The sequence below is a fragment of the Zootoca vivipara genome, chromosome 2 (assembly GCF_963506605.1).
Source record: "Zootoca vivipara chromosome 2, rZooViv1.1, whole genome shotgun sequence".
NCBI classification, from domain to species: Eukaryota; Metazoa; Chordata; class Lepidosauria; order Squamata; family Lacertidae; genus Zootoca; species Zootoca vivipara.
In genome coordinates this window covers 52283637-52297750 of record NC_083277.1, presented here as the reverse complement: position 1 = coordinate 52297750, position 14114 = coordinate 52283637, and the positions used below count along the sequence as shown (strand labels likewise).

General features: G+C 42.6%; 1 protein-coding gene across 2 annotated transcripts in view; it reads right to left on the bottom strand.

Annotated features, from left to right (window-relative positions):
• The window catches only part of PCBP4 (poly(rC) binding protein 4), a 40357-nt gene that overhangs the window by 17838 nt on the left and 8405 nt on the right, over window positions 1-14114 (bottom strand). For both annotated transcript variants that reach the window (XM_060271519.1, XM_035106083.2), the window contains exons 2-5: window positions 2610-2778; window positions 1901-1924; window positions 1770-1802; window positions 785-901 (exon numbers count right to left, since the gene is read on the bottom strand). In XM_060271519.1, the coding sequence (XP_060127502.1) occupies window positions 785-901; window positions 1770-1802; window positions 1901-1924; window positions 2610-2720 (285 nt within the window). In that variant the 5' untranslated portion in view covers window positions 2721-2778. The remainder of the gene's footprint in view (window positions 1-784; window positions 902-1769; window positions 1803-1900; window positions 1925-2609; window positions 2779-14114) is intronic.

Below are 14114 nucleotides of genomic sequence, written 5' to 3'. Positions count from 1 at the left end.
GCCAATAGCATTCCACACTGATTTCCAGGCATAACATGGCCTGATCTCCTAACCTGGGTCATGATTGGGAACATGATTTAACTCCCCGCCCCCCGACTCTACATGCCAGCATCATAAAAAAGATAACTCCTACATGCAAAGATAAGTATACCGTCTCAAGAACAGTTTCTTTCCTAGAGCAATTTTGGCCTTAAATGGAAATTCTGGACTTTGAAGTCATCTTATTTTCATTTGTTTACTGTTCTGTATTGTATTGTGCTTATTAACATTTTAATTCATGTGGAGTGTTTTAATTGAGTTGATACAGCAATTGAGAAATTTCGTTGTTCCTGCAAGGGGACAGTGACAATAAAGATCTATTCTGTTCTTCTATATTATAACCCTTTCCATGATTAGTCATAATCGTTCAATAAGGTATGTGGTTGAACATTCTCATGTACTTTGTTGTCCCATACACAAGCAGTAAAACCAATTTTTCTCAAAATCAGATTGTCCAATTGTCTTCTTTCTTGGGTGTGTATCAAGTTTATCAACTGGATCACAGAAACACTAAATCTCCCAGACCGTAAGAAACTAGGCTCCATTATAGAAAGTGGGTTGCTTTCTCCTGCTATCTAGGATGTGATTGCTGTGCCAATGCCTTTTTGTGTGTGTTTTGAACTGATATGTGGAGAAAAAACATATTTCTTTTGGTACCACATCCTCCAGTTTCATCTGTACAAGGCACTGAAACTGTGAGGAGGTGGCTCCGCCATGTGGAGGCAGAACTGAGTGACCACCTTACCTCCTCCAGCTTGAAAGCAATCATGGAAACAGCTCTAAAAACTGCATCAGTGGATCCTGTGATAGTGGTGATCCGTTCTGGACAGGATCCCTCTGAAATTGTGATCCTGGCTGTACTCTAAGAAAGCAAACCACGAGTAATGTCATTAATAATAATTTAACATTGCTACCAAGTGCTTAGAATGCTTTGTTGATATAATATTGTAAGGTGGGCTCCATATTACAGACATGCAGCTAAGAAAGAGAGAGAGAAAGAGAGATGCTCGTCTCTCTAGGGAACACAGGAAGCTGCCTCACACTGAGGCTGTGCACACATGACCATTGAGATACCTGTTGCACATGCACAGACACTTCACTGAATAGGTGTTCAGGGATTACCACAGAGAAACAAATCAGGTAATTTGCACTGAGCGAAGACATCCCTTCCCCCTCTCTGGTGTGTACAGCAATGTAAAAATGTGACTTGAAATGCAGTGAGGGAGTGGCGGGGGGGGGGGGGAGAGATCTCCCTGCATCTCAAGCCACTGATTTGCTTTTCACCTTTGTCAGACAACAGATCTATCTAGCTCTGTTGTTGACAATAGTTCGCAGTGGCTCTGTCTCCAGGGTTTCAGAGGAAAAAAAGCCTTTTCCAAATCACACTCCTCCCTGGAGATCTCAGGGACTGAACCTGGGGTTTTCTGCATCCACAAAATGTTATCTGCCACTGATCTATGGCATTTCCCCTCTGTAGAATAAACTTCATTTGAATTTTAAAGAAATGCTGACAAACAAGGCTTGTGCAGGCTGCTCCCCTGCCTTGTGCCTCTTCACATTTCTCCGCATACTCTTCTCAATTCTCATTCAGGATACCCACTTTCCTCACAAAAAAACCTTTTTCCAGATAAAATGTCCAGAATCGTATAGGCATTCTACACCATTCCATGTTTGACCAGCAGCCAATTCCAATCTAGAATGGAATTACAGTACTGTACTTCCACACTTACTTGTTCCCGTATCCTCTTCACAGTCTCTCCTTTCTGTTGGATTAAGGACAACAAAGTTCGTCAGACTTCCGCAGCTTCACAGATGCAACAAAGAAACAGCCGTCACACACAAGAACCTACATCAATCTTACCTTGCCTATGATACTGCCAACTTCCTGCAGAAACACAAAAGACATGAGAAGTTGAATTAAGGGAGATTTACAAATCAGCAGGAGTTTGGCAATGTCTGTATACTTTCTGCCAGAAAATGAGAATGCAGCACTCCCCCTCCCCCCATGGAAAACGTGGGTCATTCAGGATTTGACAGCTTAAATGAGAAGGATATCCCTCTTCCCAGACATTGGCAATCTCACGACCTTTCTTATTGGAGCCTTTACAAATAAAAAATAGAAAATGTTATGGGGAATTTACATGTTAATCCAGACACCTTGGCAACGTCTTTTGCTGAGTCTATTTTGCAATCCCAGCTCAAGATTCCCCACACAGACAAGGTATTGTGTGTAGGAAAGAATCACACCCACACCATACATTTAAAGCACATGGCTTCCCCCAAGGAATCCTGGGAACTGTAGTTTACCTATAAAAGAACTACAACTCCCTTAACTAAGTTGGAGGAAGAATCGTGTACATTAAATATATGGTGTGTATGTGACTAGTATTTCAAGACGCCCTCCTGATTTAGAAGTAGGGTAGTGGCTCACTGAGTTTGGGGACTTAGGTTTGCATCATAGCCAATGTTCCCCACCAAGGCAAACAGCAAATCTGATCCAATGAGACGTCTGCTATGGACTCTAACGAAATCAGGACCACAACCTAATACGGCAGTCTCTGTTTACTTACCTTCCCATGCATAAGCATTCGAAGGGTGAGAGTGATGCTGAGTTCTCCTTCGTCCAGTCCATTATCTGAGCCACTCATCCTATCTGGTGATGCCATGATGTAGGAATGCATGGGTCTGCTCCTAAGGAAACCAACACCCAGGGTCTAGCAGGAGTGGAAGGCGCCAAATCTGTAGACGCAGAGAGAGAAATGAAAGAGCACCAGAAGGGACCTTGCTCGTAAATCAGCCCAACGAGTTGGCAGGGCTGCAGTGATGAGGAAGCAGTGGTTGAGTTTCATGCAACGTCCTTTGATGCTTCTTGTCTCAGAGTCAGGACGCCCTGGAGGATAATGATTACAACGATGGAGAGAAGCATCACATAAGGAAACATAGCAGCCTTTCCAGATGTAATTCACTGGAAACCCTTCAGAGAAACTCAGTCAAATATTATGATTTATTAATCAGATTTATATCCCAAACTCCCTCCAAAAGGAGAACGTACAACGATGATATATATCTGCAATCTGGGTAAAGAAAAAGGTAAAGGTAAAGGGACCCCTGACCGTTAGGTCCAGTCGCGGACGATTCTGGGGTTGTGGCGCTCATCTGGCCGAGGGAGCCGGCGTTTGTCTGCAGACAGCTTCCGGGTCATGTGGCCAGCATGACTAAGCTGCTTCTGGCGAATCAGAGCAACGCATGGAAACGCTGTTTACCTTCCCGCCAGAGTGGTACCTATTTATCTACTTGCACTTTGACGTGCTTTCAAACTGCTAGGTTGGCAGGAGCTGGGACCGAGCAACGGGAGCTCACCCTGTCACGGGGATTCAAACCGCCGACCTTCCGATCGGCAAGCCCTAGGCTCTGTGGTTTAGACCACAGCGCCACCCGCGTCCCAAAAGAAAAAGGTAAGTGACATTTAAGAATACCCTGCCTCTCAGAATAGTCTATTTGCAGAGATCTAAGATGTTATGAAGTGGGGATCCCTGGGTCAGAGCCACAGTACCATGTCCTGCTGGACACTTGATCTCTATTTTGTTCAGATATGTGATGGAAATGACCAGCTGTGTAATCCCTCCCTCACCTCTAGTGTATTGCATGGCTGGCTGCTGTTCAAGTGAGCGAAATTCTTGAATATCATAGATACCATATATTTGGGGGGAGGCATGAGGGGTGGAATATGAATCCCTGTGACCCACATGTGTGGGGTAAATAGCAAAATAATAGACTGGGTGCCTGGATTCAAAACACAAAGCTAAACTCACCTGCCAGCAAGAGAGAGTCCCCAGTAGCAGAACTTACACAAAACTCAAGCAACAGTATAGTCCTAGGAATATAGGTTGTTAGACCCTTTTATCCCATCTAGTCCACTTGCAAACAGTGCTGCTCTCTTTCTACCCTTCTTATAATGAACAGACCACACACTGTTAAGTAAGTTTAAAACACTTTACTTACAAAACATTCCAAAAGTCAGATTCATGCATTTATCCAAGCAGCAGCAAGGAGAACATAGGCAGAATACTTTTGGGTAGAAAATACAGAAATATAGCTTCAAACACGTGCTCTAAGCTTAGAGCTTGCTTAGAAACATTTTCCTTTGTCAGTTACATGGAGTGGAATGAGTGGGAACAGGAAGAGAAGGCTTCACTTTCTCATCGGAGAAGAGGGGACACAGCGGAGTCTAGGAATCCAGCTCTATTTTCTTAACCCTTTGTGCGGTAACTAGCACTTATGCGTAGTTATGTTCGACTGAAATTTCCCTACTATATCTCTCTTTTCTGAATGTTGGGTAGTCTGTTCTAAAAAGGCCACCAGCCATGTCTTCAGTATGGCTTTGTGGTCTATAGAAGACTCACACAGAAAAGTTGCTGTTGTTTCCCTCCCCTACAATTTTTACCCAAATACTCTCAACCTCTCTTCCACCATCAGTTGTTAGGTGGTAGCGGGCTGAGGATCTTCAGCCCCTTCCCCCTGTTGTTTTTAACTTTTAAAAAGTTTGGTTTTATTTACTTTGCTTACAGGGTGGCTCTCCCTCTTAAAAAATGCCTAAATGCTCAACTATATATATAAATTAGCATATGCAAATTTGCACCATGGGATTTTAAGGATCTAGCAACACTCCAACCCTATTTTGATATCTATTTCTTTGTAAAGGGAGAATCTTTGAATTAATGCAGTTGCCTCAGAGATTCTTTGGCTCATCTGGTTTTAATTCCTGGGTTTTCTGCAGAGTCCCCTCTCGATGTTTGGACTAGTTGCTCCATTATAAGCTTTTGCGAATCCAAGAACTACAGCTATAAAATAGGAACAAGATTATTAACTTTTTGCAAACCATGTGGACCAGAGGTGTTCCTGCTCCTGTGTTTTGTCTTGCAACACGGAGTGGAAGCCATGTTAGCCTGTTGCAGCAAAAAAATGCAATTAATCAAGGCAAATGTATTATGTCATAAGCTTTCGTGGACTCAGGCCCACTTCGGCTTGCAAGGTAACTGCAGTTCACTTGAGAGGGTTAGAAATCGCAACTGACACAGAAGGGGAATTATGATACAGTTACGCATTTTACGTGTTCAGCTGGCTCATTCACGAAGCACCGCGAAAGGAAGATAATGCTTTATTCAAGAAAGATAATACTTTAAAATTAAGGTCAACACATTCATTACAAAATAAAAAAATTCGTTCCAGTTGCACCTTAGAGACCAACTAAGTTTGTCATTGGTATGAGCTTTCGTGTGCATGCACACTTCTTCAGATACTAGATACCAGATGCATGCACACGAAAGCTCATACTAATGACAAACTTAGTTGGTCTCTAAGGTGCTACTGGAACGAATTTTTTTATTTTGTTTCGACTATGTCAGACCAACATGGCTACCTGTAACATTCATTACAGAATGTGAGGCCTTCTGTAGATGCACAGCTCTTTTTACCAGAACAATCTACTGCCAGCAATTCACTGTAATCCTAACTTATCATTCTGGGCTAGGCAGTAAATATAAATAAATACCTGCACACATATCCCCACTGCCAAGATGAGGCATGTAAAGGAGGGCACTCACATGATCCAGCGCAGGCATTTAGGGACATGGCACATGCTAGATGAAAGCACAATTTGGAATTCAGGTACTACTGTACCAGGCAAGAACCAGGCAAAGTCTGAAATATTCATCAAAGCTTCTGATTCTATACCTCACCTACTATTAAAGGTACAGCCAGACCATCACTCTTGTCACAGTTCATTTCACTTTTTCCTTTCGGGCACAGCAAAACTCAATCTGCCACAACCAACCAACCAACCAACCAGTCCTAGTATTTTCCCCAGGTCTCTCTCCTTGCTCCTAGTCCAACATTCTCTCCACTGTGCTATGGAACCCCTGCAGATTAGTGTTTTATTGCGGGTGTCTTCTGCAACATTTTATTGAGACAATAATTGTGCATTGTGGGTGGATTTATTCTGCTTTAGTTTGTTCTGCAATGCTTCCCCAATGTTGCCACATTATTGCTGGCCTGAGAGGCTATAGCGCAACACATGCGGGACGAAAATAAACCAGAGCATTTAAAAATAAACCAGGGATTTAAAAAAAAAAAGTTTCAGGGTATCAGCAGAAGATTGCAGGATATGCATTGACTGGAAATGAAGCGATATTACAGCCTCAGAGCTTTTCCACGGTATTGAAAGCAGGGTCATGTGTGACTGCACCAAAAGCAACGTGAACACAAATTATCACAAATATACCGAGAGAGAGAGAGAGAGAGAGAGAGAGAGAGAGAGAGAGAGAGAGAGAGAGAGAGAAGAGAGAGTGGACAGGCCCTACAACACACTGTAACTACATGCCATTGACTCTGTTATGGCTTGGATCGTTTCATATTTGAGTAAGCTAGACAATAACTTTTTTGTTTCATTTTCATTTTAAAAACTTGCATTCCACCTACTTTCCAAGGAATTCAAGGCAGCTAACAAATCCAAATACCAAAAACAATATTTCAGATATAAAACAATCACTTTTTTCTGAACCCAGTCATTAACATCACAAAAGTCATGGTACTAATTCGGACACAGCCAAGCACCAGGCAGAAAAATAATCAGCTGGAGGACTTTTTTAAACAGCAACATCCTTACCACTTGCCTGAAACCAAGCAGTGAAAGGGCCTGGTGCAGAACGGGTACCACCACACAGAAGGCCGTAGCCCAGATTGCAATTAGCCACACCTCATGAAGATAAGGAATCTGCAGCAGAGCCACAAATGATGGCTAGAGCATGTGGTGAGGAAAAGGCCAACCCTTAAGAGGTGCACTCAAAATGCCAGAGTGGGTTTGGATATCGTTTTTGTTTTATTTTTACTTAATAAGAAATTGCTGAATTATAAATATGTGTGCATGCAATAGCAAGTTATTGCAGCTTGCCGGAAAATTAAGTTTTTGCGACAAGGAAGATTGAGAATGGATCATGAAGTTGGTTCTAAGTAGATTTGGTTTTGGCTAAAAAAGCTTAACACACATAATTCAGTAGGTGCATGAGTACAATAATGTACATTCGCTGTCGTTTAAGATATTTTAAAAAACGCTTTGATGAGGAAAGAAGATGAGGAGCCGAGTTGCTCCACACTCAGTAAAAACATACTGAAAATTATGTCCCTTTAATAAGCATTTCTGTGGCAGTGGTGGCGGGTGCTGTGGTGGGGACTCAAGAAGTAGCATGCAGGAAAAAGGGGAAGATCATGGAACGGGATGTAGACTGTATGAGCTCATACAATTTTCAGCAGCAGTTGTGTTAAAAACTGCCAGTTTGGATGTGTCCAAAGTGTATTGATGGCAGGTTTCCCATGTCGGCTTTTGTGCCATGAATCTGTCACTTTGCTCAGTGGTCGCACAGCAAACCTTTGTGCAGACGTCACCTTTTACCCTTTCGCTTCTGATGGAGCAGAAGTGAGCACAGCAGCTGTCAAAGGTCTTCGCTCCCATTCTTTATGGAGCAGCCTCATTCAGGCTGTCAAGTGGATTCAGAGATAGGAGGACAAACTGCAGCCCCAGCAATGGAGCCTTGTCTATCCTTCAAACTTGGGAAAGGGAAAAACATTCCAAGCTCACTTACTCGGTATGAAAACTGTTAGACAGAAACATCCTCTGAAGCCATTACTGTATTACAAGCTAAGAAGTTCAGCAGGCAAGACACTCTCACCTCCATCACACTGGCAACAATAACAAGTTAATGCTCAATACCCAGGGAGCAGCCAGTATTGACTGACTGTTTCAGTGAAGACATCAGGGCTCTCCGTGTGCCTGGAGTACTATCCAGATCAAAGAATCACTCTGGTCTTTATAAGCACTAGGAAGGACAGGGAACATCTATCTACGTCTCACAGAACGTGATTTCAAATGAATTTTGAAGTGAACAGATATACCGTATGTTCTTTGTGTTTGATTGCCGTCAAACCCTCCGATGATGCAATGTATATTCAAGAGGAGGCATGTGAGGGTGGCCTGCTGACACATGCACCAGAAACAGCAATGCTCCCATGTGAGATACGTACCATCACAAAATCTCAACTGAAAGTTTCCAAAACTCTTCAGCGACGAAGTCCCAAGTTTTGGGGAGACCAGAATTTGATGGAACCAACATACTTTAAAAACCTTGTAGTTAAGGGCCAAGCGAGACCAAGCTTCTTTTTGTGTGTCCACCCCATCTCCATATACAAAAAGGGTTGGTCTTAGTTGAACAGAAAAAAGGAGAACATAGGTAAGGGGTGCTATGAACTTCCTTTGCTTTGCTTCTTTGCCTTACTTCCCCTCAGGCCAGGCACCCCCAAACTGCGGCCCTCCAAATGTTTTAGCCTACAACTCCCATGATCCCTAGCTAACAGGACCAGTGGTCAGGGATGATGGGAATTTTAGTCCAAAACATCTGGAGGGCCGAAGTTTGTGGATGCCTGCCTCAGGCCATTGCTCCTCACTTTTCTCTGACTGCAGTTCTACGATCCCTAAGAGCAGCTCTGCCCCATCCTTGGCAGTCCTCAAAAACAATAATAATTCACTTTGCTTAAGATTAATCAACCTGAGCTTCCTGCTTCTTTCCTCATCTTGGAAACAAGACCTTTCCAAGAGACTCCTCTCCGTGCTCTGCCTGTGTTGATTTGCCTGTTGGGTCTATGTTTGGTCTAGCGTTGCCCTCTGCGCAACCTCCACCAGGCTGCCTCCAACCCAACCTTCCTGCTAATAATGTTTGTGACTCTCTGCGTCAGGCGCATCATCAGAGGCATCTGTGGAATGCAAACCCACACAGTGATGTGCCAGCCCATGTGCTTCCCCTCCCCCAACCAGAGTCCCTAATCACCCTCTTCTGAGGGAAACGAGGAGAAACAGAAGCAGCAGCAGCAGCGGAGGGCATGGGCTGCCCCCCTCCCCTTTTGTTTCTTCAATAACCAGAGCCAAAATGGTCTTAGGTCCCTCCTGAAAATCCAAAAGGAAAACAGGCTGAAAATGCTAGTTAACCCAGTGATGAGGCGAGAAGGCGACAGCTGTGTAAATGCAGACACTGGACACCCACCCCCCTTTCTGATCTTTCTCAGCTGTCCCAGGCGGCAACTGTCCCTATCAAAGAGTCCTCAGGGGGCTTATTTAGACTCCAGCGCCTTTATTCTTGCCTGAGAGATTGAGTGCCAGGAAAACCTGGGGCTTTGTTTGGGACAACAACAAGTTATGGCAGGCGAGACAACAGACGAGAAGCCATCAGGCCTCTCCTTTCATTCGCCGGGCTTGGAGGGCTCCTCTTTCCTGTCAGACAAAGGCTCCAGAAAAAGACCCCTCTGAGGCAGAGGACAGAAGACAGTAGAGTGTGTGTGTGTGTGTGTGTGTGTGTGTGTGTGTGAGAGAGAGAGAGAGAGAGAGAGAGAGAGAGAGAGAGAGAGAGAGAGAGAGAGAGTGTACCACAGACTTCAATTATGTAGTAATTATTGGTTAATTATTGGTTGTGGGTATTAGGCTGTGTGCACAAACACATTACCAGGGGAAAACATATCAAAACACTGTATTCAATTTTTTAAAATGCCAGGATGCACATGGATTTTGTGGCTAACACTGTGTGCATACCTCTTTGCAAACCAGCTATGGGGGCGCACTGGATGCAGAGTAAACAGGGCTACAGGTATCTGAAGAAGTGTGGATGCACACGAAAGCTCATACCAATGACAAACATAGTTGGTCTCTAAGGTGCTACTGGAAGGATTTTGTTGTTGTTGCTAGGACTACATACACAGCCTAAGATTGGTCCTAGACACACAGGGCTTGGCTTGGCTTTGCCGCTTTAATACAAAGCAAAAAGTGGGGAAGTCCCATATACTGCAAACCGGTATTTATGAAAGGACTTTAATTCTGAACCTCAGCTGTTCCTTGGAAATCATACAGAAAAAGAAAGTAATAAAACCATAGGCACTCATGCAATAGCAAAAGCCATTACATTTTGCCACAAACTCCAATTTACACACATAGCATATACATCATTGCCTCAATAGTACTGAAATAAGCAATCATAAAATAAATAAATAAAATGGGAGGGAAAAACACATTGTCCTGTTTATTCAGGACATTTGGTCAATTGATAACTTTTTAAAAAGCCAGGCCTCCTACTGCTAAAGGATAAGTGAGAAAAATATGGCTCTCTGATGTGTTGAGGAATAATTCAAACCCACCCTTTTAATCATTATACTTTTCAGGTATTTTCAGGTCAACTGGATATTATTGGGAAACGTGTGTCTTCCTCCAGTCCCAAACCTACTTCCTGTCTCCCAGCTGGGACCAGATATTTATGTAAAATTATGTCATCATTGTATCACTGCTGTTGTTTCATATACAGGAAGAGAGGTTTGTTTTTTGTATAGATACTATCATTGAAAATTTGTAGTGGTACCTTGGTTTATGAACACAATTGGTTCCGGAAGTCTGTTCATAAACTGAAGCGTTCATAAACTGAAGCGAACTTTCCCATTGAAATTAATGGAAAGTGGATTAATCTGTTCCAGACAGTCCACAGAGTACTTAAAGTGAAGCGTTCATAAACTGAAGCGAACTTTCCCATTGAAAGTAATGGAAAGTGGATTAATCCGTTCCAGACAGGTCCGCGGAGTACTCAACCTGAAGCATACTTAACCCAAAGCATGGGTGTAATTGGTTCCGGAAGTCTGTTCATGAACTGAAGCGTTCATAAACTGAAGCGAACTTTCCCATTGAAAGTAATGGAAAGTGAATTAATCCGTTCCAGATGGGTCCGCGGCGTTCGTAAACCGAAAATTCGTACACCGAGGTGTTCATAAACCGAGGTTCCACTGTATTGTGCTCTCACTCAGAAAGACTGAAACATGTTAAGATTTCTTATAACTTTCAGCATTTTGGCCTTGATTTCTAACATGTACTATCTTCAGCTAAAGTTGCAAACTGGGCATAAGTACCATTGAATTTAATGGGACTTACTTCTGAATACACATGCATAATGTTGGGCTTTATTTGGGGATTTTGCAAAGGTAGCTTTATATATCTGAGATTATGTTCTGCTGTTTTCCCTAAGAAAAACCTTTTTTATGGTTTAAGATTTAACTCATTTTCCCCTGGGTTATTCTTACATCTCACGACAAATAGCAAGCTGTATACTGCATGGCACTTTGGTTACCTGAAAATTGCATTTCAGAGCAGAATGAATAGTGAGATTGGAAAGCTCCTGGATTAAAACAAGAAATGGTGCATATATGCTATGGTTCTCAAAGAATCATAAAGTTGGGTGGTGCCTCAAATATCATCTATTCTAGCCTATTCCCTGACAATGCAGAAATCTACTGCTGGAGCATCCTTGATATGTGGCCACCCAACCACCTTAGAAACCTCTAATGAAAGAAAGTTCACTACCTTCCAATATAATTTCTGCCATTGTCAAACAGCTTTTAGCATCAGGAGGTAATTCTTTTTAAGGCAAAATCTCTTTTCTGATCATTTATACCTGTTAGTTCACATCCTACCGTCTGGACTCTGGAGTAACAGAAAACAAATTTGCTCCATCATCCGCGTGCAACAGCATTTCAAGTATGAAGACAGCTATCATATTTTCTCTTAAATGTTTTCATCTTCAGGCTAAACATACCCAGTGCCTTCAGCCTTTCCCCATAGGACTTGGTTTCCAGATCCTCACCATCTTTGTTGCCACTGTCTCTGAACACATTCCAGTTTGACAATACGCTGTGCAGCCCAGAACACTATCTCACATCAAAGCTGACCAAAGCAAAAAGTAATGGCCCCATTACTTCTTGTGGAGCCAAACACTACATTTCTGTTGATAGAATTGCATTAGCTTTTTAGCGGCTACATTGCACTGCCAACTCCTGTTTTGGCATGTGGCCAACTAAAACCCCTACTATCATCTTTTTTTACATGTGCTTCTGTCTCGCTCTGGCTACCTCAAGATCGTTGGATGGAAGTATGCTTTTAAACTGTAATTGCTTTTAAAATGTTTTCAACTGTAACTGCTTCTAGATGTTTTTAATTCTAATTGTTTTTAGAGTATTTTAATCTGTTTCAGAAGGTTTTTGCTTTGTTTTCTGGAATGCAGAATGTTGAAATTCATCTTGTTATTGGTTTCGGCCCAGTCATCCTGAATCCTGTTTTTATTTCTAAGGGATTAGCTACCGCTCCTAGCTTCATGTCATCTACAAAATGGACATGTATTCCCTCTAATCCTTTGCCCACGTCATTTGTAAAGACGTTTAACAACACTGGACCCATAACAGAACCCTGGAGTACCCCACCTGTTGCTCTGATGTTTTTGTTTTTTGTTTTAAAAAATAACCTGTCTTGTGTGATCATTCTAGTGGAAGGCCGTGTCTAAGTGATTCTAACTAAAATGAAAACAAATAAACAATAGGAAATCTGGTGCTGAAGATTTGAATTCGTTTAGAGAGCTAAGTGTCTCACATTGTCTCTTTTCTTATCTTAGGCTGCAATTTCACCCTCTCTCTCATTTGGTCTATCTTTGCAAGGTTGAGCAGAATATCGTTTGTGGGAGAAGAGAGGGCTGGGGCAAAGTATGAGTTAATTAGTTCGTTCTCCTTTGTTACCCACTAACTTATCTCCATCTTCTCCATGCAGTAGATCTACCGCAGGGGCATAGCTGCCAAGTTATCCCTTTTTTTAAGGGATTTTCCCTTATGCTGAATAGGCTTCCTCGCGAGAAAAGGGAAAACTTGGCAGCTATGCACAGGGGTCAGCAAACTTTTTTCAGTCCACTGTCCCTCAGACCTATGCCCCACAAATAACCCAGAGATGCATTTTAAATAAAAATTACACATTTTACTCATGTAAAAACATGCTGATTCCCGGACCGTCCGTGGACCGGATTTAGAAGGGGATTGGGCTGCATCTGGCCCCCGGGCCTTAGTTTGGGGACCCCTGATGTACCACTTCCCTCTTCTTCCTCTTGCTCCTAACACAAAAATAATAATCATCCCCTTTGTTATTTTCAACATCTTTCAAGCCTACACTCATTCTGAGCTTTAGCCCTTCTGACACACCTCTCCCTACAAGCTTTGGACATTCATCCTTGGTGGTTTGCCTCTCCCTGCATTTCATGCACATGCCCCTTTCAAATCTAAGCGCTCCTTGAACAACCAACCTAGATTTCAAAGCTTATTTTTCTACCCTTATCCCCCCGCCTCTAAGTTCACAAATTAGTTCCATTTTGCTAATTCTTCTACTGAGATTGGTTTACTAATACACTCACTTACAGACTGTTTTCAATACTTTTTTTTTAACCTGCAATCCAATGGGACACATCCATTGCCAACATGGTGCCATAAACAACTGCTGCCAAATAACATTGTCTCCCCCTTTTGTCCTAACCAAATATTACTAAAAAGAAATAAATTCTGCCAGCATTAGCATTCTACGGGTAGAGAGGTTTCAGTCCTTGACCTGAAGCAAGCATTTATAGTAATTACTGTGGAACGAGGTGTGTACAAATAAATCAGGATTGAAATATACATTTCTTATTCCCTGGAAACAACAAATCAGCTGCTACCTATGCCACACACTGGCATGCCGCCACAGCCACGGCCTCTCGCCTGATCTACCACAGCAACATGTTTTGAAGAGAAAATTCCTCCCTTAATTTTTCCAGAGCAGGTGATCAATATAACCCCCTGCATGTGATTGAAACACAACCTCCTTAAGCATTTAATCCCACTTATACCCTGATCCTTTGTTAGTGACCACAGGGACTCGTTCAGAACTGGCTCAGTTTGGAAGTTTCTACAGTGAAGTCAATGGTGTAACAGCAGTGGGAGTCCATTTGGAATCTAGATCTATTGCTCATACAATCCTAGTACTGTAGTTATTTTTGCCCTGCCAGGGAATCCTGTTATGGCAAAGTCCGCTCCGTAGATTACTGTAGGCATTTTACAGCCCCTTTCAGATTTCTACTATAAAGCAGTAGGGCTGAATTTTTGAGGTGGAAAGGGTGGGCTTTTCACAGGAGGAGAAGGAATCTGAGCAGTCC